The sequence below is a fragment of the Poecilia latipinna genome, unplaced genomic scaffold (assembly GCF_001443285.1).
Source record: "Poecilia latipinna isolate Pla-1442-1.1 unplaced genomic scaffold, P_latipinna-1.0 Scaffold25, whole genome shotgun sequence".
Classification (NCBI taxonomy): Eukaryota; Metazoa; Chordata; class Actinopteri; order Cyprinodontiformes; family Poeciliidae; genus Poecilia; species Poecilia latipinna.
The window spans coordinates 602421-626816 of record NW_015112641.1 but is presented as its reverse complement, the minus strand read 5'-3'; the positions used below and the strand labels follow the sequence as shown (position 1 = coordinate 626816).

At 39.3% G+C, this 24396-nt stretch overlaps 1 protein-coding gene across 3 annotated transcripts in view; it reads right to left on the bottom strand.

Annotated features, from left to right (window-relative positions):
• Positions 1-1911: 1911 nt before the first annotated feature.
• The window catches only part of ube2o (ubiquitin-conjugating enzyme E2O), a 42153-nt gene continuing 19668 nt past the window's right edge, over positions 1912-24396 (bottom strand). Inside the window, exons 2-23 of one of the 3 annotated variants that reach the window (XM_015037795.1) lie at positions 23533-23592; positions 22983-23093; positions 21829-21926; positions 21621-21684; positions 20610-20753; positions 20400-20509; positions 19339-19489; positions 17770-17827; positions 17529-17688; positions 16166-16321; positions 14072-14226; positions 13234-13346; positions 11835-11963; positions 11507-11596; positions 11112-11430; positions 10216-10571; positions 9967-10147; positions 8902-9038; positions 8214-8417; positions 8070-8127; positions 7066-7795; positions 1912-2208 (exon numbers count right to left, since the gene is read on the bottom strand). In XM_015037795.1, coding sequence (XP_014893281.1) covers positions 2133-2208; positions 7066-7795; positions 8070-8127; positions 8214-8417; positions 8902-9038; positions 9967-10147; positions 10216-10571; positions 11112-11430; positions 11507-11596; positions 11835-11963; positions 13234-13346; positions 14072-14226; positions 16166-16321; positions 17529-17688; positions 17770-17827; positions 19339-19489; positions 20400-20509; positions 20610-20753; positions 21621-21684; positions 21829-21926; positions 22983-23093; positions 23533-23592 — 3660 coding nt within the window. In that variant the 3' untranslated portion in view covers positions 1912-2132. Of the gene's footprint in view, positions 2209-4141; positions 5531-7065; positions 7796-8069; positions 8128-8213; positions 8418-8901; positions 9039-9966; positions 10148-10215; positions 10572-11111; positions 11431-11506; positions 11597-11834; positions 11964-13233; positions 13347-14071; positions 14227-16165; positions 16322-17528; positions 17689-17769; positions 17828-19338; positions 19490-20399; positions 20510-20609; positions 20754-21620; positions 21685-21828; positions 21927-22982; positions 23094-23532; positions 23593-24396 lie in introns of those variants that run through there. The other 2 variants (XM_015037804.1, XM_015037814.1) reach the window with 2 other exon arrangements.

Genomic DNA, 24396 nt, shown 5'->3' with positions numbered 1-24396 from the left:
AATTAACTTACAAGTAAATTATCAACGAGATCTAGACGCTTGTTTTAAGTGAATCATTCCTTAATATTGATTTAAATTAAATTTAGTTCAACTCGCGGATTATTTCACTTGAAGCAGGACGTTTTTTCCTTAAGTAAAATAATTAACAATTTTACAGAAGAGCAATTAATTCAACATGTTGAAATGATACACAACTATATATATATATATATATATATATATATATATATATATATATATATATATATATATAAAAATAATCCTCCTTCTACTTCCTGTCTCTTCTTCGTGGTTTTCGCCAGTAGTAACGTCCGGCTGTTGACCACATGACTTGTGTGACGTGAATATTTAGGAAAATACGGCAGAAAATGATTGGCATGAAACACTTTTTTCAAATCGAAAAAAGTGCGTTTTTGTTTTAATTAGCGTGTTTCTATTAAACTGATTTTTGTTTGCATTTCATTTCAAAGTTTAAAATCTTAAGATGCTTTTTACCAGGCAAGCCGCTGTAATGTCAGACTGTTCAGCAGGACTAAACAGTCCTTCATTAATCTACACACATCCATCATCCTGCCTCACTGTTCTGAGCCAAGCTTTATGAATTATTAATGAGTCTATTTATTTAATATTAAACACTCAGCCACTCAGTCTGGCGGCGCCACCGGAGCTAAGACCCAAACAGACGCAGGCGAATCGTGTCCGCCGCTACTCTGCAGTGGCTCAGTTCAAGATTACGCAACAGCAGAGGATTAGTTTGGTGTTTATCGGTGCTCTGCAGGACAATGCCGGCTGCGTGTGTGTGAATGTGCCTCAAACACTCAGTCAAACCCAGAAGATTCTGCTTTAACCGGACAAATCGCTGCTCCAGGTCGCGGTTTCTCCGCAGACAGGAAACCAGAGTATTGAACCAAACTCCTGCACCTGTCCTGATGGATTGTTTTTGTTTTTTAAGTGTTTTTCGTTGTGCTGCTGCATCCTCCCTCCATCTTTCCAGCCGCTGCTTCCAGCACCAGTATGTTTGTCTCTGCTGGACGCCACACACTCTCCATCTTTACCAACGTGTCTTTAACATTAAACTGTGAAAGTTAGAGATGCTTAAACATTATTATTTTTATCCATGTGGAAAAACTGAGGAGCCTTAAACAGGGGACGTTAAAAAGGCACTGATTGTAGCAGGCTGGGCAAGATGGCGACGATTTCTTTTTACAGCTAAATCTGATTTTAATTACATTTTCCCTTGTTTTCTTAAAAAAAAAAAAAACGTCAAAAAAGTGTCTTTTATTTCAGTCATTCCTTCTGTGTTTTATACTACTGAGTATTAGGACCAGGCTTTGATAATGTGTTTAATTACGAGAATAAATTCAGTTCACTGAATAAAGTCTTTTACCTGAAAATACAAGAAACAACTTCAATATGACGTGACCAGTCTGCAGTTTTCTTCAAAATAAGACTCAGTTCTTTACACCATCCTTTCAAAGTCCTGATAATAATTTGATTCTGATGTGTTAAAAAATGAAGTACTTCCTCATCTGTAAAACTTAAACCAAAGTATAACTTCAAAAGATGAACAGCATTTTATTTTTGTAGGGGAGTTCTCAAAAAATTACGACTTTATTCTAATATTATGACTTTTTCTCATAACTGAAAAATAAAAACTTAAAAGTCCAAATAAATAGAAGCTGTAAAACAAGATGGCGGCTCTCGCTGAGCTGACGTCACTCCGAAATACGGAAACCCAAAGAGCTTGTTGATGAGGGGAAAGAAAATCCTGATTTTCCAAAAAATTTAATCTTCAAAAACCAAAAATGTGATAAATGTGATTTATCTCCTAGATTGCAAGTACGGACTTCCTGGTTTGTAAAGATTTAAGGTGCCTCTAAAAACAAAACTCACATATTGTCATGTTTTGTGTTTATTCAGATCCACTGACTGCTTGACTGTTTAAGAACAAACTTTGTCTGTAGAGAGCTGGTTGCCATCTTTGGTGGGACATAAAGGTGGTCAGGAAATGACGTCAGCGCCTGAAGGAATAAAATAGAATCTGTTTCTTACCTTAGTCAAGTTAAAACGTCATGATTCAGAAAGAGCTCCACCGTTATTTAGCTGCAGCTTGTTTTGTTTGTACTGGTCCTTTAACTTGTTTGACGTGCCTTGAATCTGCTGCCGCCTGGTGGTTGAAATGCGCTGCTGCATCTTTTGTGCTGCCTGCTGAATCCAGAAGAAAAAAATAAGTTTCTTTCTTCTTTGATTAGAGAATAAAAATGAAACATGATTTTATTTTGAAGGCATTTTTGCAGAGAGGTTTTTAGAAACCTCAACAGGCTGTTAAATCATCGAGTCCAGCTGCTCTCTGAAAAAAGGAAAAAGGTTTTCATGTCGGAGCCGCTTTATCTAGCTATGGGTTTAGATCAGAGAGCTTCAACTCTGGTGTCCTGCTTCTTTTAGATACATTTGTCTGAGTAAAAAACAAAAAATTTGGGTTATTGGATCTAAAAGCTGCAGGTTGCCGAACCTCGAGGACTGGAGTCGGTTTAGATGTTTACGGTGAAGGGAAAGCAGCTGAATCTTTCTCTGCAACACTGACAACTGAATGATTCATATTTTTATTCAGAGATATATATATTTTTTATTTTAGACCAATGTCTGTATGTTTTCTATTAAATTAAAGAATAAAGAATCTGCACGGGTGTTTTTGATTGACTTAAATAAAATAAAGACAAACCTGTGGTGTGCCTTGTTTGTTTTTGCTCTTTACTGAAACAGACAAAAATTTTCTTCATCCAGGTGGGATGGAGGTTATTTAAAGGGGATCTAATATGAAAAATTTATATTTTGTATGTTTTTGTACTTCCATATGGGTTTACTTCTAAAAACAGCTCAAACTCCTAAAAAAATCATCTGTTTTTAGCAATAAATTTGGTTTTTGTTGTCTGGAAAATGAGCCATTTCAAAGACCTTCTGAATGTAACGTTACCTAGCAACCCAAGAGGAGAAGTAGCACATTTGGTCAGCTGGTTTTACTGCTGTATATGCAGTACAATGGCTGCTGGAAAAGACAAGTGTTTCGTTGTTGACCTACCAAGCACAAACCACTTAATGCATTCTTGTTGGTTGTCCAGGAGGCTCTACTTCTGCTTTTCAAAGATGTACAGTTGTGTAATTGCAGGTTGGCCATAGACCAAGGAAGTATAGTTGGTCACTTTTAGAAGAAAGATGGCAACACTGTAGGGCAGAAAATCGTTAACTGGAGTGTTTTGTTTGACTTAAAAAAAATTAAAAAAACTATCAGAGCAATAATTAAGCCAAAATTGTACAGAATATATATAATTTATATTTAAGATTTAAAAAATTAAATATGTTCTACCTGAAACTCAAGTGGGATAGATTTGGCTAAATTTGGCTCATATTTTTGTAAAAAGAAAAAAAAAAAAAGAAAAAAATCTCCTTTTCTTTTTCTAAGCAGTTATAAAATAGTCATCAGTTGTCTCCAAACTTTTCGTCCCTTTAGCCAAATTTAAACAACTTGTGTGCCACAATATTCATTAAATTAAGAATGCAAAAATTAGTTTTTTTGTGATTTTTTTAAGCTTCACCTGCTTGATAAGCTAAATTTTAATGAAATCCATAAATCCTCAACTATCAATTTGAGAATTTTGGGGTCGACTGTTAATTTCTGGTTTAATCGGCCCAATTTTTATCGTTCTTGACTTTTAGTCGGTGAGCAGACGAAAATCATTTCAGGGGCCACAAATGTTCCCCGGGCCACACTTTGGACACCTCTTCCCTACTCGGTATTGATGTTAAATTAACTTTGTTTCATGAAAACGATGTGAAGTCGGTGTGAGGATGACAAACGTCGATGCAAATGAAGAAAAGCCGAAACATTTTCATGATACTGCTTGCAAAGTTTAATACATCACTATACAGTCGTCTTAAAGCAACAAATTAATCCATTAAAAAAAAAAAGGAAAACAAGAAATGTTTAGTACAGTACACTCAGCATTATGTACATAAACGCCCCAAGCATCCAGGTGATTCAACCCAAGTTTGTGTTAAATATATACTGTAAGTACCTGTATGTATTTCAATAGAGTCATGATGTCTGTACAGAGAATCAGGCTACAAATTATACTTTTATTAGCTCTTTTTTTTAATATATCAACAACAGGCCACTGTGGAAATGCAGACATCGTACAGTCAAGTTCTTTGTGGAGCCAAAAGAGGCTTAAAGCAACAAGTTACATGCTTTGGCTGGAAATCAAACTGCTTGCAGTAAAAAATAAGAAGAATGGATTAAATTGGGAACGATTTACACACACAGGAAACTTTACAGGCTCGACATCCTGCCGGACTTTAACTTCACATTTTCTGTTTGTTCATGAGGAGAAAAAAACTCAGTGTGCATCTAGAGTGTTAGCTTTTCTTTGAAGTGATCGGCGTCGCCTCTTGGCGTTAAAGGCGAACAAAATGAAACGCAGAGAGAGAGAGAGGGGAATGATGGGGAAAAAACACGGAAGACGATGCAAAAAACAAGCACTCATTCATCTTTTTATTCGTTTTAAAATGCAGCAGCTCTTGGCTCGTAATTCTTCTCCGAGGTCCGAAGTGGCACAGTGTGCTCTTTATCAAAAACGTCTCAGCATCAAAGTTCAAGTACACAACATGAGAGAACCGGCGCTCTCGGATCAGAGCGAGTCGCAGACTACGGGGAGGAGGGAGTCATGATGTGTAAAATGTCAGATGAATCTAAAAAGATGTAAACAAAGACTGCTGATTCCCCCCAGGAAGCACCCAGAGGTCATTTCACAACACATTCTGCAGCAAAGCAATGAAAGGAAAACAAACAAAATGGGTTCACATTGGGTCACCTCTGAAGCCCCGCCCCCTTCGCTTGTGTTGTGACGTTTCACCTGCATGTGCAAAACAGCCAGAAGAACGACAGGAAACCACTTTACATTTCAGTGTTTTTTTCTTTTTCCTTGTTTTAGTGCGAGTCAGTGATCAACGTCTGAGATTCAAGTAAGGCAACATGTTGATGTGGGATCATCATGGAGTGGGTGCTGCTGACGTATGAAGCAACGTTTTACTCTGAAAACTATGAGGAAAAAAACAAAACGAAGTACAAAGTTGCAGCTCATCAAACGTGTAAACGTTGCCGCTCCGCCTCGGAGAGGTCGGCCGCGTGGAAACCAGCAGGATCGGTGACGGAGCGAGTTTCTGGGGATTTTGGCAGAAAGCTTCCAGCCGGAGAACGCTCACAGTTTGTGCTCGCCATGTTTCCCCCAGCGGGTCGGACCGCGGCGGCGGCGTCCTTCAGGTGCAGCTGTGATGTCAGGAGTGCTACAGAGAGCTGCAGTTCCCCCAGCGGCCTGCAGGGGGAACCCAGTGACGCCCTGCCCAGTCAGTCAGTGGAACCAGTTAGACAGTTGACAGAGGAGAACTGGTTTCTACCTGCTCTCACAGGAGGGTGTGTGCGTGCGTGTGTGTGTGTATGTGTGTGTGTTAGCCATCACACTCATCTGAGGGGTAACTAAAGGAGAGAAAAACACAAAAAATGAGGGGATATTGGAAAAAACACAAAACCTTACCAAGTATTTTTTATCTTGTTTCTAGTGAAAATAACTTATCACACAAAAAATAAGACAAAATTAACTCAAAAGTAACTTTTTAGGAGGAGTTTTAAGTAAATTATTCCTTTAATTTTGATGAAAAAGTGTTAGTTCCACTAGCAGATTATTTCACTGATGTCTTCTTATAAGTGAAACTACTAATTTTTCATCAAAACCAAAGAAATATTATTCAAAATTCAGATTTTGCACATTTTCATCTTTCCATTTGGGTCTCAGCTCCTTTTTAAAACGGCCTAAAACGCTTTTTAAAAAAACGTCATTTTTTGACAATAAGTTCAAGTTTTTTGTTTTTTCAACATTTTGCTTAGCATACCTCACAGACAAAATTTGTTGGTATGAAGGAATACATATGGAAGAGAATAAAAAGAACAAACTAAAAGGGTCAGAGAGTGTAGCTATAACAGGTGTGTCAATACATGAAACTGTAAATCCACAAAACATTACATTGAATCAATGAGTTTTGTTTATAAAGTGCAAATTAAAGTCAAGTGGCATCATTTCATATTGAATTATTTGTTTCTCTCAAAAAAGAAAAAAATATATAAAAGAAAAATCCAAGATTATTTCTGGCATACATTGTTTGAGATATTTTTCCAATTTATTCCAATCTTTAAAAAAATAAGTCTATTTTTAAATTAACTGTGAAGGTTATTTTTTCCGTTTTGTAAATATCTGCCACTATTTGAGCCCATTCTCTAGCAGTAGGTTCTTTCTGTACCATACATTTTTTTGCCTTTTTTCTGGCCACTAAAAGTATATTCCACAGGTATCCAAAGTTAAAGTTTTTTGGTGTCTGGAAAATGAGCCGTTTCAAAAACCTCAGATTATTAAGTCACATTCCATGGGCAATGCCTGTTACCTAGCAACCCCAGAAGAGTTCCAGCCCGTTACCTAGCAACCCCAGAAGAGCTCCAGCCTGTTACCTAGAAACCCCAGAAGCCTGTTACCTAGCAACCTAAGCTGAGTTCCAGCCCGTTTGGTCATCTTATAAGGATTTAAAGTGACAAGACGCCCTAAAACAGCTCAATCTGAAAGGAGCTAAAATTAGAAATGACTGAGCAGACTAAAACCTCATTATCTAAGAACTATTTTGTGCTAAAAAAAAATGCTGAAAAGTTAGTAGTTTTGTCTTATTTTAAACGCAATAAGACATTTGCACTGGAATCGAGACCAAAAATACTTGGTAAGATTTTGTGTCTTTGCAGTGAAACCCACAGAAAGTCCAGACCAGGCGGCTTTCAGTGAGAGGAAACGTTTTAGAGGTGCAGGCAGCAGGAGCAGAGAGGTGGAGGGTGACAGGAAGAGGGCGGTGGCGGCGCCTGGTGCAGTTCAGGAGGCCAACAGACGGAGGCAGTGACTATCCTCCTCTGAGACTTGAGGAAGGTGAAAGAGAGGAAGAGATCGGGGAGCAGGTGTGAGTCGGGGAGGCACTTACTTGTCCTCTGTGTGCTCAGGGACGGCGGCGGCGGCCAGCGCGGCGCGGTACTGCTGCAGCACGCCACGGACGCTCTTCACGAAGCCCTTGGAGAGCGGAAAGAGCGGGAAGCCGATGTCCGGGTAGCCGCTGCCCTCCGGGAGGAAACTCCGGTAGCTCTTCCTCCGCTTCTTTGGTCGCACCACCGGCTGGCTGGGTCCGGACTCCGGCGCTGCGCCACGCGCCGCAGAGCTGGCTCTGTCCCCGCCCAGGCAGGCGCCGCTCTGAGTGCTGTCGCAGTCTGAGTTGAGGCCGAGGTCCGGCGGCGGTGCGGCGGCGGTGGTGGACGGGCTCAGACCTGAGTCCTCCAGCTCCTCCTCCAGGATGCTGCTGACTCCCAGGACGCCGTCCTCGCCGGGCTTGCTGGGGCTGCTGTGGGCTACCGGCGCCTCGTCCTTGGAGTGGAGCCCCCTGGTGGCCGGGTGTGGCGCGTGGCCGCGCTCGGCGGCGTCGTTCAGCTCCAGCCACGCCTCCAGGCGGTGGACGAGCCGCCAGCCGCTGAAGGCGAAATGCTCCTGGATCTCCTGCTTGAAGACATCCACGGGGTTCTGCAGCAGCTGCGTCATGGACTGCACCATCTTGATCAGCGCCATCTCGTTGTAGCAGCGGCTGTTCTCGTAGCCCTCCTGCAGGCCGCGGTCGCTGTCGAAGCCCGCCTCGTTGTAGTACGGCTCGTTGACCAGGATCAGACCTGCAGACACACGATCAACACCGATCACCGCCTCTGACTGATCCGCTTAAGTTCACTTAGATCAGTGATTGTCAAAAGCTTTAAGGCTGAGGATCATTTAACCAATTTAACAAACACTCAGCGATCACCAAACCTGAAACTGACCCACAATAACATCTTAATATAAACAACCTGAAATGAAAACATTAAGTCTCTCAACCTGAAGGACTCACTGCTCCTCTAAACAAACCAAACAAATCAGACAGTAAAAATAAAGAAAAACACTCCAACTGACCTTGAATGGAGATGAGAACCTGCAGGAGACTCGACTTGCTGGTCCATCTCTCGGTTCCCTGTGAATCACAGCAGAACCGGAACAATCAGGCATCGAGAGTGGCTGCGAGCCGTCGGCGCTGCAGCGTCGCAGGGCGGAGCTCACCTTGCCGATCCAGGTGCCCAGCAGGCTGACGCACACCTTGCCGTTGTCGTACAGGTTGGGGTTGAGGCGGCCGCTGCACTGCGACAGGTAGCGGAAGAGCGGCGGCACGGCCGGGTAGATGTTGGGCAGCTGGATGTCGAACAGGAAGAGCCCGTCCTCGTAGGGGGTCCGAGTCGGGCCTTTGATCAGCGCCGAAAACAGATCCTGGGTCACAGCAGAAGGAAGACGTTTTGAAATGTCGCCAAGTTTACACCGAAATATCACAAAATGTTACCAACTAAGTCCAGTTTCTAGTGCAAATATTTTTAGTTCACTTGAAATAAGAAAAAAATAACGAGCAAGTTTTATATATATATATATATATATATATATATATATATATATATATATATATATATATATATATATATAGAAAAGTTACTTATAATGATGAAAAAGTTCAAATTCCACTGGCAGATTATTTCACTTTTAGCAAGACTTTTTCCCATAGTGAAATAATCAGCTTGTACATTTTTTAATCAATATTAAATAATTAAACGTAAAACAAGTTCATATATCTTGCACAAACATTTCCTTCAAGTTAGTTTTGCTTTATTTCATGATATTTGTGTTAGAAATTGGTCCAAACTACTTGGTAATATTTAGTGTTTTTGCAGTGAAGGACCAAATGAGTGGAAATTAAACTCACCATCCGGTCCTCAAATGTTTTCACCATGATCCCATCAGGCAGCGATGTGGCCAGCAGAGCCATTTCCTTCCTCACAGTGCTGAAAAACTTCTTCGCCTCTGCTGGCTGGAACTCCATCTTCTTAAACGAATGAGTGTCTGAGAGAGAAAAAGTTGATCCATCAGGAAGAGAACAAGAAGTTCCTTCTAAAAATCCTCAATGCATTTGGCAGAGTGTTCATCAGAATTTAAAGTTTTCCTTTGAGCATGTGCTCTTGCATCTTGTTTATATTACTTAAAAATAGTCTCAAAACAGCAATATTGTTGTTTATATATTGCAATAATGTACTTGGTCAGTTCATGCAGCATCTTAAATACTGAAAGTCTGTGTAAGGCAGGAGTGTCGAACTCATTTTCATTTTGGGCCAAATCAAAATTGAATGTTCTTAAAGGGCCGGTTGAGCCAGACTATACTGACAAAACCAATTAAACTGTTAAAATGTCATGAAACAGCTGTTCCTCCAGGATTTTGTGATGGTTTTAGTGGTTTTTTGCAATTAAAATCACAGATTTTGTGGTGATAATTTGGTAATTTTTCAAAGGAATTTTTACAATAAAAATGAAAAAGGAAAACATATTTTTCCATTACTTTGAAGGAAGAAAGAAAGAAAGAAAGAAACAAAGAAGGAAAGAAAGAGAGAAACAAAGAAACAAGGAAAGAACAAAGAAGCATTATTTATTTAAAACAAGCTCCTATATATTGCTGAAAAGTTCAAGTTTTGTCTTCAGAGTTGGATAGTAACTAGTTACATTTACTTGAGTAACTTAAAAAAAGTACTTTCAGGAGTATTTTTACTAGGCTGTACTTTTTACTTTTACTTGCATCACTACTCTTTAGTAAAAATTTATTGATTTTCTACCCACTGAAAGAAAAACAAACATGTTTTAGCCAAAAATTCACCAGACACAGAGACACACCTGCAGTTTTGGTTAAAGGTTAATTGGTGATCGGCCAGAAAACTGCAATCGGTTCCTTATCAGAGGAAACAAAGGAGGATCTCTGAAGGCGGGGTGCTGGATCTCTCACCTGGTGCCCACTCCAGCACTGAGAACACTTCTCCCTTGGCGCTGGTGAACGTCACGCCGGGCTTCCCTCCGCTCTGCTGGCACAGGACCGGAGTGTCGCTCAGGAACTCGCTGGGCCACTCCTGGCCCCCCACCGGCGTCTGCGGCTCCTGCTGCGGCTTTTCTTCTCCGCTCCTCTCGGCCTGAGGAGCAGCAGATGCTGAAAACACCTCCACACATCCGGCGATGTCACAGCGACGGCGACGCTCACCTCCAGTCCGGCGCCTCCGCTCCCCACCGCCTCCATCTTCTCCTCCTCCACGATGGCGACGTTGTCCAGCGTCTTCCTCAGGTTCTCGTGGAGCTTCTTGATGTCGTCCAGAAAGCGTTTCTCCTTGGTGGGTTTCTCAGGCGCCGCTGGCGACAGAGAGCTCGCCACGTTGGCGGCGGAGGCCGGCTCGGCTGAGGTCGGGGAGGTCGGCGAGCCGCCTGTCCAGAGCTGCTCCACCGTCATGTTCTTCAGGCTCTCCAGGATCTTCAGCGCTTCCTTCAGCTCTCTGAAGCCTCGGGAGGCGCCGTCCTTGTTGGGCTTCTCCGCTCCGTTTACGGTTCCTCCTGGAGTCGTTACTGCAGGACGAATGTTACAGAAAAAAAACGGCAAAATGATACAACCAGCAGAGATCTGGCCACCAAAGAGGTTCCAGTTCTCATTATACTTCCATGAACAGGTTAGGATAGATCAATGGGCTGAAACAAAACATTTTCATCACATTTTTTGCTCGGCATCATTCTTAGATAATGAGATTTTGAGCTCCTTCCTGTTTTAGGGCGTCACGTCGATTTAAATCAATAACCTTCTGCTGGCCACGCCCCCAACTCCACGTTTACACTCACACGTAAAAATGGCTGCAAACAGATGCGCAATTGTACAACCGTGCATCTCTGAAAAGCAGAAGTGGAGCCTCCTGCACAACCAACAAGAATACAGCAAGTGGTAAATCAGTTGACGACTCAATAATCGATTCATGATGATTAATTTGATTAATTGTTTTAGCCTTTGATGGCAAAAACAGATTACTCCTAACATTCTCCACAGTTGTAACAAAGGTCTAATCTAATCCAGCAGACTAGGATACCACAAACAGAAACATGGCCGCCGCTCCCCACCTCCTCCAGACGTGGGACTGCCCACAGACGCCTCCCCTTCCTCTCCCGGCGCTCCCTTGGTGGGACTCGTCACCTCGGCCTTGCTGCCCTCTTGTGGTGGGATGATGAACAGCGCGGACCCGGTTGGCGTGGGGGTGGGCGTCACCGTGTAGGTGGCGTTGGAGTTGTTGGCGTGGCTGTCGTCCTCGGTGGTGACGCCGTTGTCCGTCTCCCAGCTGTCGCTCTCGTCCTCCCACTCCTCCGTGGACAGGACGCTGCTCGTCTCCTCCACAGAGTCGTAGTCCGTCTCCTCGATCTCAGACTCCACGTTGTAGAGGTGCTGAGAGGGAAAACGTCAGACTGTGAGTGAAGTAGATCTTGCTGAATGAATCCAGGTTTAAAATGTGAATTTTTACTTGTGGCAGGACGATGGTTTTAGAGTTGTCGGCCCAAACAACCTCCACTTTACTGCTCACATCCACCCGGGACACCTGACCCACTGACGTCTGCAGACAGAGCAATTTGTGCGTCAAGATTTGAATTAAACTGAAATAAATTAACTTTATGACAATATTCCAACTTACTGAGGTTCACCTGAACAGAACCTGCATTAGTAAGATCCAGTTTTAGACTAGTTAGCATCATGCCAACACGGACATGAGCCTCACTGTCTGAATAACACAGTTGGATGATTTTACTTCCATACAACACGGATTGGTCTAGTCCAAGTAGAGACGTTTTTACCTCATTCTCGCAGTCGTTCTGTCCGTTCTCAGAGTTCCATATCCTGATGACGATGTCCGCCGTGCGGAAGTGGAAATCTGGATGATCTGCGATGTCATACACACTGACATCCTCCTCCACACCAATGACCTAAAACAAGAGGAAAAGATTATTTGTTTCTGTTTCAGGCAGATTTCTTTTACGTTCTCCAACAGCAGCTGTGTTTCCATTAGAAGTGTGTGGGAATCTTTGCCAATTGAGAAAACACAATTTCTTAATTGTGGTGTTTCCATTAAGTCAGAAATGCAATTAAAGTCTCACGTGAATAAGCTTGTTGCTATAAGTTATTAAAGATCGCAGCAGTGACGACTATAAACAGCTACATTAAATATATTCATATTTCTGACATGGTGCTAAAACTCATCATCTATCAGAGGAAACGTACGTCTGGGTTATATTCAGGTGTTGGAGCAACAAACCGCTAACAGGAGCGGCTACGTCTGCAGCGTTTTGGGGAGAATATCAGCGATTTTACAGAAGAGCTTTGGATTCAACACGTTCAAATGAAACAACCTTTTATGAAGTGGGCGATGCTGAGAGAGCTCTGATGGAGCCAGCTGCATACTGTCAAAAAGAACAAAAAACCAACTGTTGTGAAGAAAATTTAGTTCTTAGTAACTTAACTTAAAACATTTTTTTAAATCCTGCCATCTTTTTTGTGATTTTTGCCACTTCTAACATCCAACTGTTGATCACGTGACTCCATGCAAAATAAAAGTATTTTAATAGCAGTTTTGTAAAATACATCTATTTTGATACGACTGGAAAACCACCACAGACCCTTTATGGCATCGATTATGATCCTTTATGTCGAGATTTTTTTTCCAAAGTGTTTTGGATTTTCTTAAGGCTGGGGGTGGGGGGAATTGCAAAAATTGTTTTTTTTTCTAGGTTATGAGTCGTAATTTTCTACAAATACAAAGTTATTTGGAAAATACATCAGTAGTTTTAGTCTTTAGGGTTACTTGATGTCACAATTTTTTTTTTTTACCAGCAGTCCTCTAAAGTAGAAGAAGGGACTGAATACTCCTCAGTTGCTTTTTCATCTGTCGGCCATATTGGATTTAACAAAATTTTCTTGCACTTGCAGTGGTTGGCCAGTAGTGGGCAGTGTGTTGTATGATGCACTAGTGTCCACTTCAGTGGTCTGTGTGCATTTATAACTTAAAGATCCACCAGAAACACAAGAAAATGGCTTTTAGATGGCTGCTGTCTGCACTGCATGCAGGAAAGGGTTAACTGACAAACCAGTTTTTTTCCAAATTGTTGCGTTTCCATTAAGTGAATTTATTTTTGTGCTTTCACTTTGTGCAGTTTATGGGTGACAGAAACGCAGCTAGCGTCATTAGCTCTGACTTACCTCGACGTCGTCACCTGTGGAGTTCAGTTTGATCCACCTGGCGACGCACGTTCTGCCTTTATGGTCACCGGACTGGATCACGCCGTACACACCCGGATCCTGCAGCGCTTGGGCTGAACACACACACAGAGCCAGTTCAAATAAAACACAGAGACAGTAATAATATACAGGAAAAAAAAAACTTTCCTAATTTGCATTGTTGCAAACAAAACATTCTTTTTTGTAATGATGGCATCATGTGGATAAAATAACCCAGAATGTTCATAAATTCGGCAGCAATAATGAATCGCTTGGTTTGTTAGTCAGAACTAAATCCAGAAACAAAACCACAAGCACAGCAGCAACATTTCCTACTACTTACACTTGAACCCAAACTATACTCAGAAATATAGCTTCAACACAACAGATTAACTATTATTTCATCAGTCAAATCAAATCAGGTTTTATTTGTATCGTGCCAAATTACTTCAATATTAAATAGTCTTTGTTTTCAGCTGAACAAATTGAGAATTATCCTGCTTTAGGCTAATTCTGGCACATTTACAGAAATTTTAACTATTGTGCAACATCCACAGCAAATAAAATGTATTTATTTTTCATTGACGGCAGAGAAACCTGTAACGTTTTAACAGTTTCATAACGGGTTGTTTTATTAACATTAAGGCCCTTTAGGACATTCGTGATGCCAGGAATGAAAATGAGTTTGACATCCCAGCTTGCACTTCAGCAGCTCCTACAGAACATTCTGGTCAGTTATTTGTAAAGTAAAAAGAAAAAATGTGATGTAAAAACAATAAGGTGTACTCAGAGCAACAGGATGCAGACAAAGTCGACTCACGTCGTTTGTCAACCACAAAATCTCCGGGGCAAAACTCGTGGCTGTCCAGGTGCTGGATCGGGATGAGGTTGTTGGACCTGATGCCCCTCTCCACCCGTCCATCCTTCCACATCACGTCAGCGGTGGTCTTCGTTGATACAACTTCCACTGCAACCCTGACGGCAAAAAACACAGAAAAACAAACAAAACAAAAAAAAACTTTGCTTTAGAAATGTTGAAAATTGTTTAATTTTCATATTCCCCCTGACATGTTGGGAGGATTTTCAAATTTCAAATTAAAATGTTCAAAAATACTTTATTGATACCAAAATGTTGTAACTCATTTAATTGAAACTTTAAGTCAGTGTTTCTGAGGACCACTTAACCCATGAAGCAAACAGTGATGCCACAATGCTCCACAATGTTCACATATGCAACCCGAAATTAAAATATTAGTCTCTTAACGCACTTATTGTTGTTTTCTTTGTTCATCCAAGCTGGTTGTGACAAAATCATGAACAAGTTCAGTTATTTACAGATTCTGCACACGAGAATTTTAATCTTTTCACATGGAAATTAAAAAAATAAGTTGTTCTTTAATACCAAGTGTTGTGTGCATTAATCATATTTTTAGTTATATTTATCATTTAGGAGCACAATAAAAGAAAAATAGAGTTGTTTTGCCAAAAACAAAAAAATCCTCTTCTACACCATGAAATAAAAAATATCCACCAATCTTTATCTATTCTATTTATTTATAGTAATTAATTAATTTAATCGGTTTTAATAAAATAAAAATACCTGGAGTCCTACCCTTCACAGCTTAAAGCTGTTCAAAAGAATCAAATCCGTCGTGAACGACACAAAAACACTCTCAGCAGGTATGGCTTGCGTTCCTCCGATCATATAATTAATCATGATGTTGTTTTCTTTTCACCGCTATCTTCAGTTTTTCTTTTGAGTGACCCGGTTTTAAGCACCTTGTCCATTATTATTTGGTAACCGTTTGCTAAGCTAGCTGTAGCGTCGCACTTTGAGCTGACGTCACTGCAATTAAACGGTCGTTTACATGCAGTACCTTGTGGACCACTAGGTGGCGATACTGTTTTTGTAAAACAGTCTATAATGCACTGTCATCTCCATAGGTTCCACGTTAGCATCAAATGCTAACATAACGCATGAAACTCATCCCCAGAACAACATTTGTAAGCTGACAAACTGTGTAAATATGCCATTTAGAGTTCTATCTTTATGTTTCTGTGAGAATTTTGACATTCTGTGCAATTCTTTTAGTTCGGCATCATTTGGCTCCCCCTCCTCACCCCTTTCTCGCCCGGTGGCGAGTCAGGAGCTGCTGCGAGCGTTGCCTTGGCGACAGGCGTGAAACGATTGATAGTGTTACTCGGCTTCACAAATGTGCGATTTATTTGCAATGAGGACACAGAGTGAAATGCATCTCCGCTGCTCTATTGGTTAAGGTTGGTGTTGAACGGATGACTGTGTCAGACTGGCTGCAGTGCTGAGGAAGCAGGAGAAGCTAAGCGGCTAACGGCCGCTCTCCTTTCGCTGCTCGCTCAGGACAGACCGTTTCCCCAACGCTGTCGCCATAAAACTCCCCAGTAACACAACAAATAAGTCGCTAGACTTCTTTTAAGTCACAGGAGGAGTCTGAAAAACCAATAAGTATAGCAACAAAATGGACATCAGTGCTTCTTTCATCCTGATCACAGCTTTCAGAGGTTAGCTACACGTTGAGATTATATGCTGCAGTATAATTTTAGAAAATAAAAATGCAGGTACGCTCCAGCATGTTTGGACATTGATATAAATCTATTGTTAGAGTCAATAAGATTTCTACCTTCTTTTATGTTGGGATTTATAAATACTCTCATTTCCAAACAAACATGCAACAAATCCTTGTGTTTCTGCGGTTTGTAACGTTGATCCTTCATGTTTATCTGGCAATGAAATGTGAACCACCCAACAGAAACAAAACTCCTGACTCTAGCTCAGCCAAAAACACCTGATCTCTAAAACGAAGCAGGAAAACATCCACCACTTTCAGAGTGGATGAGGAGATAAAAACGCAGGGGATAAAGATCCAGGCTAACCCACCGGTCTCCACGCTTAAACTCTCGGGAGAACTTGGTCCTCTTCTTTTTGTGCTTCCTCTTCAGGTTGCGGATGGAGAGCGGGATGCTCTTCTTGCGGTTGGTTCCCAGGCCGCCGCTCTGAGACGAGGCGGTGGAGCTGGCTGACGATGTGAGAGAGCTGCACACAGGAAGCAGTAGTTTGGTCATTGACTCACAACCTTTAGTTCATAAGTAAATAAAAAAATAACACGTTAAAATATTAAAATACTAATAACGGAAGGTAAAAATTATCTCTCAATGTTTAATTACTTGATTAAGTTTACATAACAGAAATGAAGTGGAATGGATGTAAAGACATTTAAAGTTTATATTCAGATCTTTCACAGGTAATCATTCAAATTTCAGAAAATGAATAGAAAATCTGCAACAAATAACAGATTAAACAAGCCCTGAATTTTTCAATTTGCTTCAGATTCAATGATTTGGATTAAAAAAAAATAATTAAACAAGCCCTGAATTTTTCAATTTGCTTCAGATTCAATGATTTAGATTTAAAAAAAAAAATCTCTAATTTGTTATTTTATCTTGGTTATACATAATAGTTAACTTTTTTCCTGTGTTTTTGCACAAATTATTGAATGAGATGTTTTCAAATGTATGACGTATTAAAAACAAAGCATTTTTAGAGCGTAGTATGCTTTTAATACTCAAAATCTGCCATTTTTATTTATTTAATGCAACTTTTGTTTTTGAATGATATTTGCTGTTTTAGAAGAAAATCTATCCAAGTTATGTTTGAGTAACTCAATTTATCTTGAAGATGTTCTTGTTTCTTTTAAACTAAATATTACAATATGTGTCCATTTCAAACTTTGATATCTATGAAAACCTTTTTTTGAATTAACTACATTTTTTCAACTTGATTTGTTCTTTTAATTTATTCCAACTGAAATCCCTTTAAAATGTCTTGTTTTAATAGTTTCCATTGGATGAAGCTGTTTTTCATCTACTGTAAATCTAACAATTTGGACACATTAGATGAAAAGTCAAATAATTTTTTTTACAACTTATGAAAATCAACGCTGCTTTTTTAAAAAAATGTTTCTAGACTCATAATCCAAATTTCTCTTTACTGGACTCGTATATTTTGGGTTAAAAAACTCCCTAAACCAGAGAAACGTGAAGTTTGCTTACATCAAATAAAAACTCACAAACACGTTTTTAAATATATAAATCTGCTCAATGCCACAATAATGAGAGAAATAATTTCTGGTGATTTTACCTGAGCCAAGAAAAAAATAAGAAAATTTCTGTTTTCACCTGTTAATAAATTCAACTCAGCCCTTAAAATGACCATCAGAGCCACCAAATGTTGGTAAACACACCTGGTGTCGTCAGTGTCCTCCGCGCCTTCATCATCTGCATCCTGCTCTCCGTGTTCAGCCGCGTTGTCGTTGGCGCTCTTTGGATCCGCCGGGTTCTGGCCCGGCGTCACCGGGCCGTTGTTGAGATGGGACGAGTCGGTCTGCTCTGACTTGTGGTCACCTGATGGAAAGCAGAGAGAGTAATGATTCAATCAGTGAATACGGCGCTTTTTGTGACTCATCTGTGGATGTTTGATGATACCTTGAAGGTCGGCATGTTCCGTTTTCCTTCCAGACTCCTTTTTGAAAACTCTTTTTAGCTGCAGCAGGAAAATAAACCGAGAGTTTGCATTATAAAACCACTTTTTATTTTCACAATAAAAGCATTTACTATTCAGAATTTTTTTTATGGTTTATTTTTCAAAAAAATAAAGATATATGTTGCGTCTTATCAGCATTAAGTGTTTATATTTCAATCACAATATTGAAATAAATGTACATTCTTTACATAATCTAGAATAAAACAACTATTTTACCCGTTTATCTGTTAAATTGGGCCAAACTAAATGATGCACATCCACTCAGCAAAAGTTCATTTAGTCAGATGTGTCTTGGTTTCCTAATTTAACAATTTCAAATTATAATTGGTGTTTTTAGTTTTTAGGGCTGTCAATATTAATGCAAGCGATTAAGCTAAAAATATTTAATGCATTAATATTACAGATTAATCACACTACTTTGATCTAAAAGCCTTTCTCCGGCGGAGGGTTCAAAGCAGCACATTACACGGCCTTGTGCTGCGGTCAACAATGCAGCGTCGCAAACATGAGAGAAAAGATGACTGAGGAAAATATCTGAATAATTTCGCTTTAAATAAACACAGTGATGGAAGTCCTGATAAAATAGTGCAACAATAAATTATCCTTCCACAGTGAGTTTACAGTTCACTTTTCTAAATTAACGTTTAAAACAAAATCACTTTTTTTTAAAAATCTTCCTCAATATGAAAACCTGTAAAACAAACATTTTTATATGCAAATTTGTATGTTTATAAAAATGTTTTTTCAAGCTTACAAAGTTGAACATAGTAATTAATTCAAAAATATTTTATTGATCTTGAAGAAAATTAAATGTTGATATAAGTCATATCAACAGAAACTCTTCAAAGAGTTATTGTAGATAGTAATGGCTAGTGGCAGGAAATACCTTCTGTAGCTGTCTGTATTACAGCAAATTTGAAGAAGCCTCTGACTGAAGACATTAAGATCGTCTAATGAGGAGGATTAAGATTAAGATGATTAATTGGGATTAATCAAAGCCAGAGATGGGAAGAGTAACTAAAATTTTGACTCAAGTAAAAAGTAGCCATCTAAGAAATTACTAAAGTAAGAGTAAAAAAGTATTAATTGATCATTTGATTAACTTGTCAAATTATCAATCTTTTAATATTTAAAAATTACATCATAAGACGGACCTATATATATATGTATATATTCAGGCAAAAGAGGGTCTGGATAATTTCGATAATTTTTAGTTACATTTTTAGTTAAAACATGTTTGTTCTTAATTCAGTGGGTAGAAAATCCAGAAGTATTACAAAAGTAATAGTAGAAATACTTTGTAATAAATTAAATAGTACAGTGTAGTAAAAATACTCCTAAAAGTAAATTTTTCCAAAAGTTACTTAAGTGAATGTAACTGAATAAATGTAACTGGTTAGAAGCCAACTCTGATCACAGATGATCAATCTGATTAGGCGTTTTAATCAACACCAAGAGAGGATTTGATGCTTTACAGCCGCTGAACACACAGGTAAAAAGCTTAACTGCACCTTTCTGGCGATCGGGTCCTCTGGTAGAAAATGGGCCCCTTCGGGTCCGTCACAGGTCATGCATGTGGCGCTGCCTTTGGCAGGGATGATGTACAGGGCTCTTTCTCCCAGCTCCCTCTGGGTGTGGTCATAGTATCCCAAACGCCTCACCCTGCAACCAATCACAGGACGGCTTTGCTCAAATGCGACAATCATGCATGAGAAACGGCTGTTCAATGGAACGATGTTTACACACGAGTTCTTTTAAATCTAGACTAAAAACCACCCGTTTAGAGTTGATTTTGAAACATAAACTTTCTGATGTGTAATGATGTTTACACTTGACAAAATGTGGAGCTTCAGTTGTTTCCTTTGTGTTCTACGACTTTGTATTTTTGTGTTTTTATGACATAAAGCACTTTGAAATGCATTTTTGCTGAAATGTGCTATACAGATAAACTTGACTGATATACACTAAAATTAATCCCTCAAATCATTAATGCTGTTGTCTTGTGTCACTTGGTCCAGTACTTCAGAAAAATATTTAGGGCTCGAATGATTCGAATACATCGATTATTAAAATTCCTTGTGGAAAATGCATCTGCCTCGAAAATTGTGTTTCATTTAGCGTTATTGTTATTTGTGTTGGGCAGCGCTCTCACTCCTGCCTGCAAGTTGTTGCTAAGTTATTATATAAATCAATCAATCACATTTATTTGCATAGCACATTTCAGCAACAAGGCACTTCAAAGCGCATTACATCATAAAAAGACAGAAAAAATACAAAGTTGCATAAAGTGTGATAATTACGCATTTATGAATTAATGTGCTCTGTCTCTAATATTATATTAAGTGTGTATAACTGGTTTTGTAATAAATGTTTTTATGATCTGGAACCAGGAAGAGCAGCCAGTGTTACACCAACGGCAAATGTTGATCCAAACAAACGCATAAAACCCACGTCTCCTTAAAGCTCATCAAATCCTACAGGATGTTCAGCAGGAAGCGTAAACCGTCCAGACGTCCCATGTAGGAGCGAGGGGGCGGACGCAGACGCTATGTGAAGAGAAGGACTGACTGACCTGTGAAGATTTTCCTGTGTGATGGTGGAGGGAGGTGGATACACGCTGTCAGAGCCTTTTGGAGAGTAGCTCTTGGTGATCCACGTCACTTTCAGCTCCACGACTTTCACCTGACAGAAGCGCAAAACTCCAGGATTTAAAACGACCAAACATGCAGAAACACATGGAGATACATTTAAGATGTCTGCTGATTTCTGGTCACCCTCTCACCTCTTCCACCACCACTCTGAACTTGCACTTCCTGCTTAGGACAGGTTTGACCCCCGACAGCCACTGTACGTTAGAGAAGACCTTAGCGGGTCCGATCAGAACCTGGCCCGGGTAGAAACCGTACGCCTCGTCGAAAAACAAACCCTGAAGAAGAAACAGCAATAACACGAACAAATGTCGAACATTCACCATGTTACAGTAAATTTTATTAGGTTTACAAAACAGCATTTTTTAATTTGTCAACATTTTCAGGAAATGTAAAACAAAACAAAAAAAAACAACTTAATTTTAAGACAAAAGAGGCAAGGAAATAAAGCCGTTTGTCTTTTTCTTCTCAAACTTATTAAATAAATCCTAGAGCAGTGGATTTCATTTTGGCGCATTAGATTAATTACTGCTACAATTAATTATCCAGCAAAATTTATTATTGAAAAAAAAATTGCTTCCTTTTTTTTGGCTCATCTTAAAATAAAGAATTGTTTTAGTTTTTTTTTTTTTTTCACATTTCCTGAAAATGCTGATAAACTGATTCCAGTTTCTGCAGTTGTTACTGACCAAAAGCAGAAAAAGCTTTGTCTGATTTAATGTCAGACAGTGAGAATAAAAGGTCTGCCTCCAGCTGCTCTTTAATGGCATCAACTAAGATGAATTTAAAAGAAAAAGTCGTAAATCTCAGTGCATGTGAGCAGCTATTTTTAATCAGAGTTTCCAGACAGGTTAAATTTCCGGCCCTTATTTTAAATTAATTATTCATATTATGACCCAAATAATTTCAAATAAGCAGATGAATTGAGAGTTAAAAATAATGCTCAGAAAACACAACTATAGAAACAGAGCTCTTCTTATTTTCTACTTTAGGAACATTAATAAAAATAGAGCTGCTTGCATGCACTGATTTAAAGCTCCTTTTAGCAACGTCTTTAGCTCAGGAGAAACTGAATCTACGTGTTTATAAACCTCCAAGACAAAATAAAGTAAACAAAGGTGACAGAAAAGCTCACGGCTACATACCGAGTCGCTGACATGTGGACAGACGTCGTAAAGCTTGGCGCCGTCTTCGACGCTCATGGAGCATCTGCAGGGAAGCAGAGAGACGGAGCTGAAGCTCAACTGAAGTGGCACTCGTGAATCCGACTTAATTTGCTCGCACGTTCTGAGAGACAGACACGCGGTCGCACTGCACTCCAACGTCACGCTCATGCAGGCGCAGGCAGCCTACCTGGCTCCATTGGAGAGCTTGAGGATGATGTGATTGGTCAGGTCGTAGACTTTACCCAGCCAGAAGTCATAAGCGATGTAGTCGCCGTACATAAAAGACTGGAAGAAACAAACGCAGTCGGTTTTTCATGAGGTGTCGACCTCATTTTCATTCTGGGTCATATCAAGACCAAAGGGACGGTTGTTCCAGAATGTACTGATAAAACCTATTAAACTGATAAAATATGAATAAAGCACTTCTGAAAATTAGATAAACATCTTCTCACACTGATGAGTCTCGAAGGATTTTGCAAATGTTTTCATGAATTTTTTTCCTATCAAAATTGCATAATTTGTGTTGCTAATTTACAAATATTTGCAAGGAATTTTGTGATATTTGCACACCAAAATTTCCACCAAAAATCCAGGAAACCTAAGATTTCTGACCTTGAAAAGTAAAAAAAAAATGGAGATTGATCTCAGAAATGTTCTAGTAATGGAAATTTCAGTTTTTCTCTAGAATGCTTTTCTCCAAACATTTCCTATTTTTTCCTAAACATTTATTGAAATTAATCTTACATTTTCTGTTTTTTTCTAGAAAATATCTGAAACTCGGACGTTTTTTTCTCAAAAATTTCTGAGAATCTTTTTTTTCTAACAAACTTTTGACTTTAGAATCTCATAAATGTCCTCGTCTTTTTTTTAAATTAATCTAAAACAAATTCAGATTTTTTTCTAGATTTTTAAAAAAATAATTATTCACTTTTTTCCCCCACAAATTTCTGAGATTTATCTAAAAACTTGAGTTTTTTCCCATACATTTTTTGACTTTTCCTTGTTTTCTCCAGAAGATTTCTGAGATTCTTTGGCAGAAATTTACTCCTCCATTTTTTCCCATAGAACAGCCCTGATACTCCCTCCAATGTATGATAGCAAATGTGACTTTTTGTTACTGTAAAACTAAATCATCTTTCTTAATCCACTTTAAAAATAGTATTTTGATGCACATAAATCCAAGGTTTTTCTATAAAAACTACCGTTTGTTTTTTTTCACCTGGTTTTATGAATCTAAATTGACCAAAACAATAATGAAAAAGAACAAGAGTATTAGAATAACAAAGGACAGATAAGTATGAATGAGATTTAAGTATTACAGAGAAGTTAATACTCTCTTACCCAGATGTGCTGCAGGTCTTTGCTGTTTACTGGGTAAAGAACGCAATTTGTTCCCACAAACTTCACAGCACACTCGATGTCAATGTTGGTCACAATACCACACTGGTTGTCCTGAAATAAAACAAAACAGAAACATGTTGATGGTATGAAATTATTCCCAATTCTGCTACAAACTGACTTTGAGGGTTTTTTGTGCCTAAAAGGATATAAAATAGTTCAGATAGGCCATAAATGCTACACATTAGAATAATAAAACTCACAATAAAGCGCATTAATTGGGGGACAGAAAATGTGACTCCATTTTTGAACTAAAAGGCCATTTCAAAGCTTAATGCAGCGCTAATGCTCAGGCTGTTGAATAAAACAAAGAAAGACCCTCTGCTCTCCTGGAAGCGGCTTGTCCCAATAATATTCCAGTCATGTTCAGCAAATGGAGCTCTGAACTGTGTCATGACTCATAAATAGAGGGAGCTAATTGAAAAAAAGTGCTAAAATGACAGAAAGGAAGAAGTGCAGGAAGTATGCAATTAAAAAAAAGGATTTCACTTACAGCAGAATTGTTCCTACGCACGATGTCTCTAATGACAATAGATCGGTCTTCAAGTTTCAGCTGGAGAAAGAGAGAAAAACGGAAGATGGTTAGCAAAGCAGCTTCAGAAAGAAACTGCAGTGTCGGTGCAAAACCGGATCAGTACCGTCCCATAGAAACGACATAAGAACTAAAATTATCAGTGGAGAATAATTCATTGTAGTTTCTGCAGAAATATTTCCTTTACAACAGCATCCATATGCAACATTTGGTGACCTCTGACAGCAGCTCAACAATTTCCTCTGCAGGAAACACATTTTGATGACCCAACAACCAGAGAAGTGAAAACATATGTATTCATTTAACAGTTATTCAACCAGCATCTTACCATTTTTTTAATGCACTTTTAGACATTTTGAAGAGTTAAACATGAACTAACAACCAGGTTCATAGCGGGAGATTGTGCAAACTTTCCTCATATATGAAGTTGCACTCCAGAACAGAAGGGGGCGTTAGCCAACAGATGCCCCTGCATTAGCTGGGGCATCTGTTGGCATTTAAATATTATATTAACAGTTTTACCCTTCGCTTTGGTTCAGGTGATATGCTGCATAACATTTAGGTCTCTGCAGGACAATGTAACTTATCACTTATGGTTCCACACATCTCAACGATAAATTGTTAATTAAATAAATAAAAGAGCAAAACTAAAACGGTAAACGGTAACTATATTGCTCCTTAATAGTCTTTTGTTTAACAAGAAGCTCCCAACTATCTACTTCCATTTACGGTGGATGGAGGCCTGCAGACATTTTTCATTTTGCACCTTTTCTCCAGATTTGTGCCTTGAGAGAATCCCGTCTGTTTGACGTCAGGCTTGGTTTG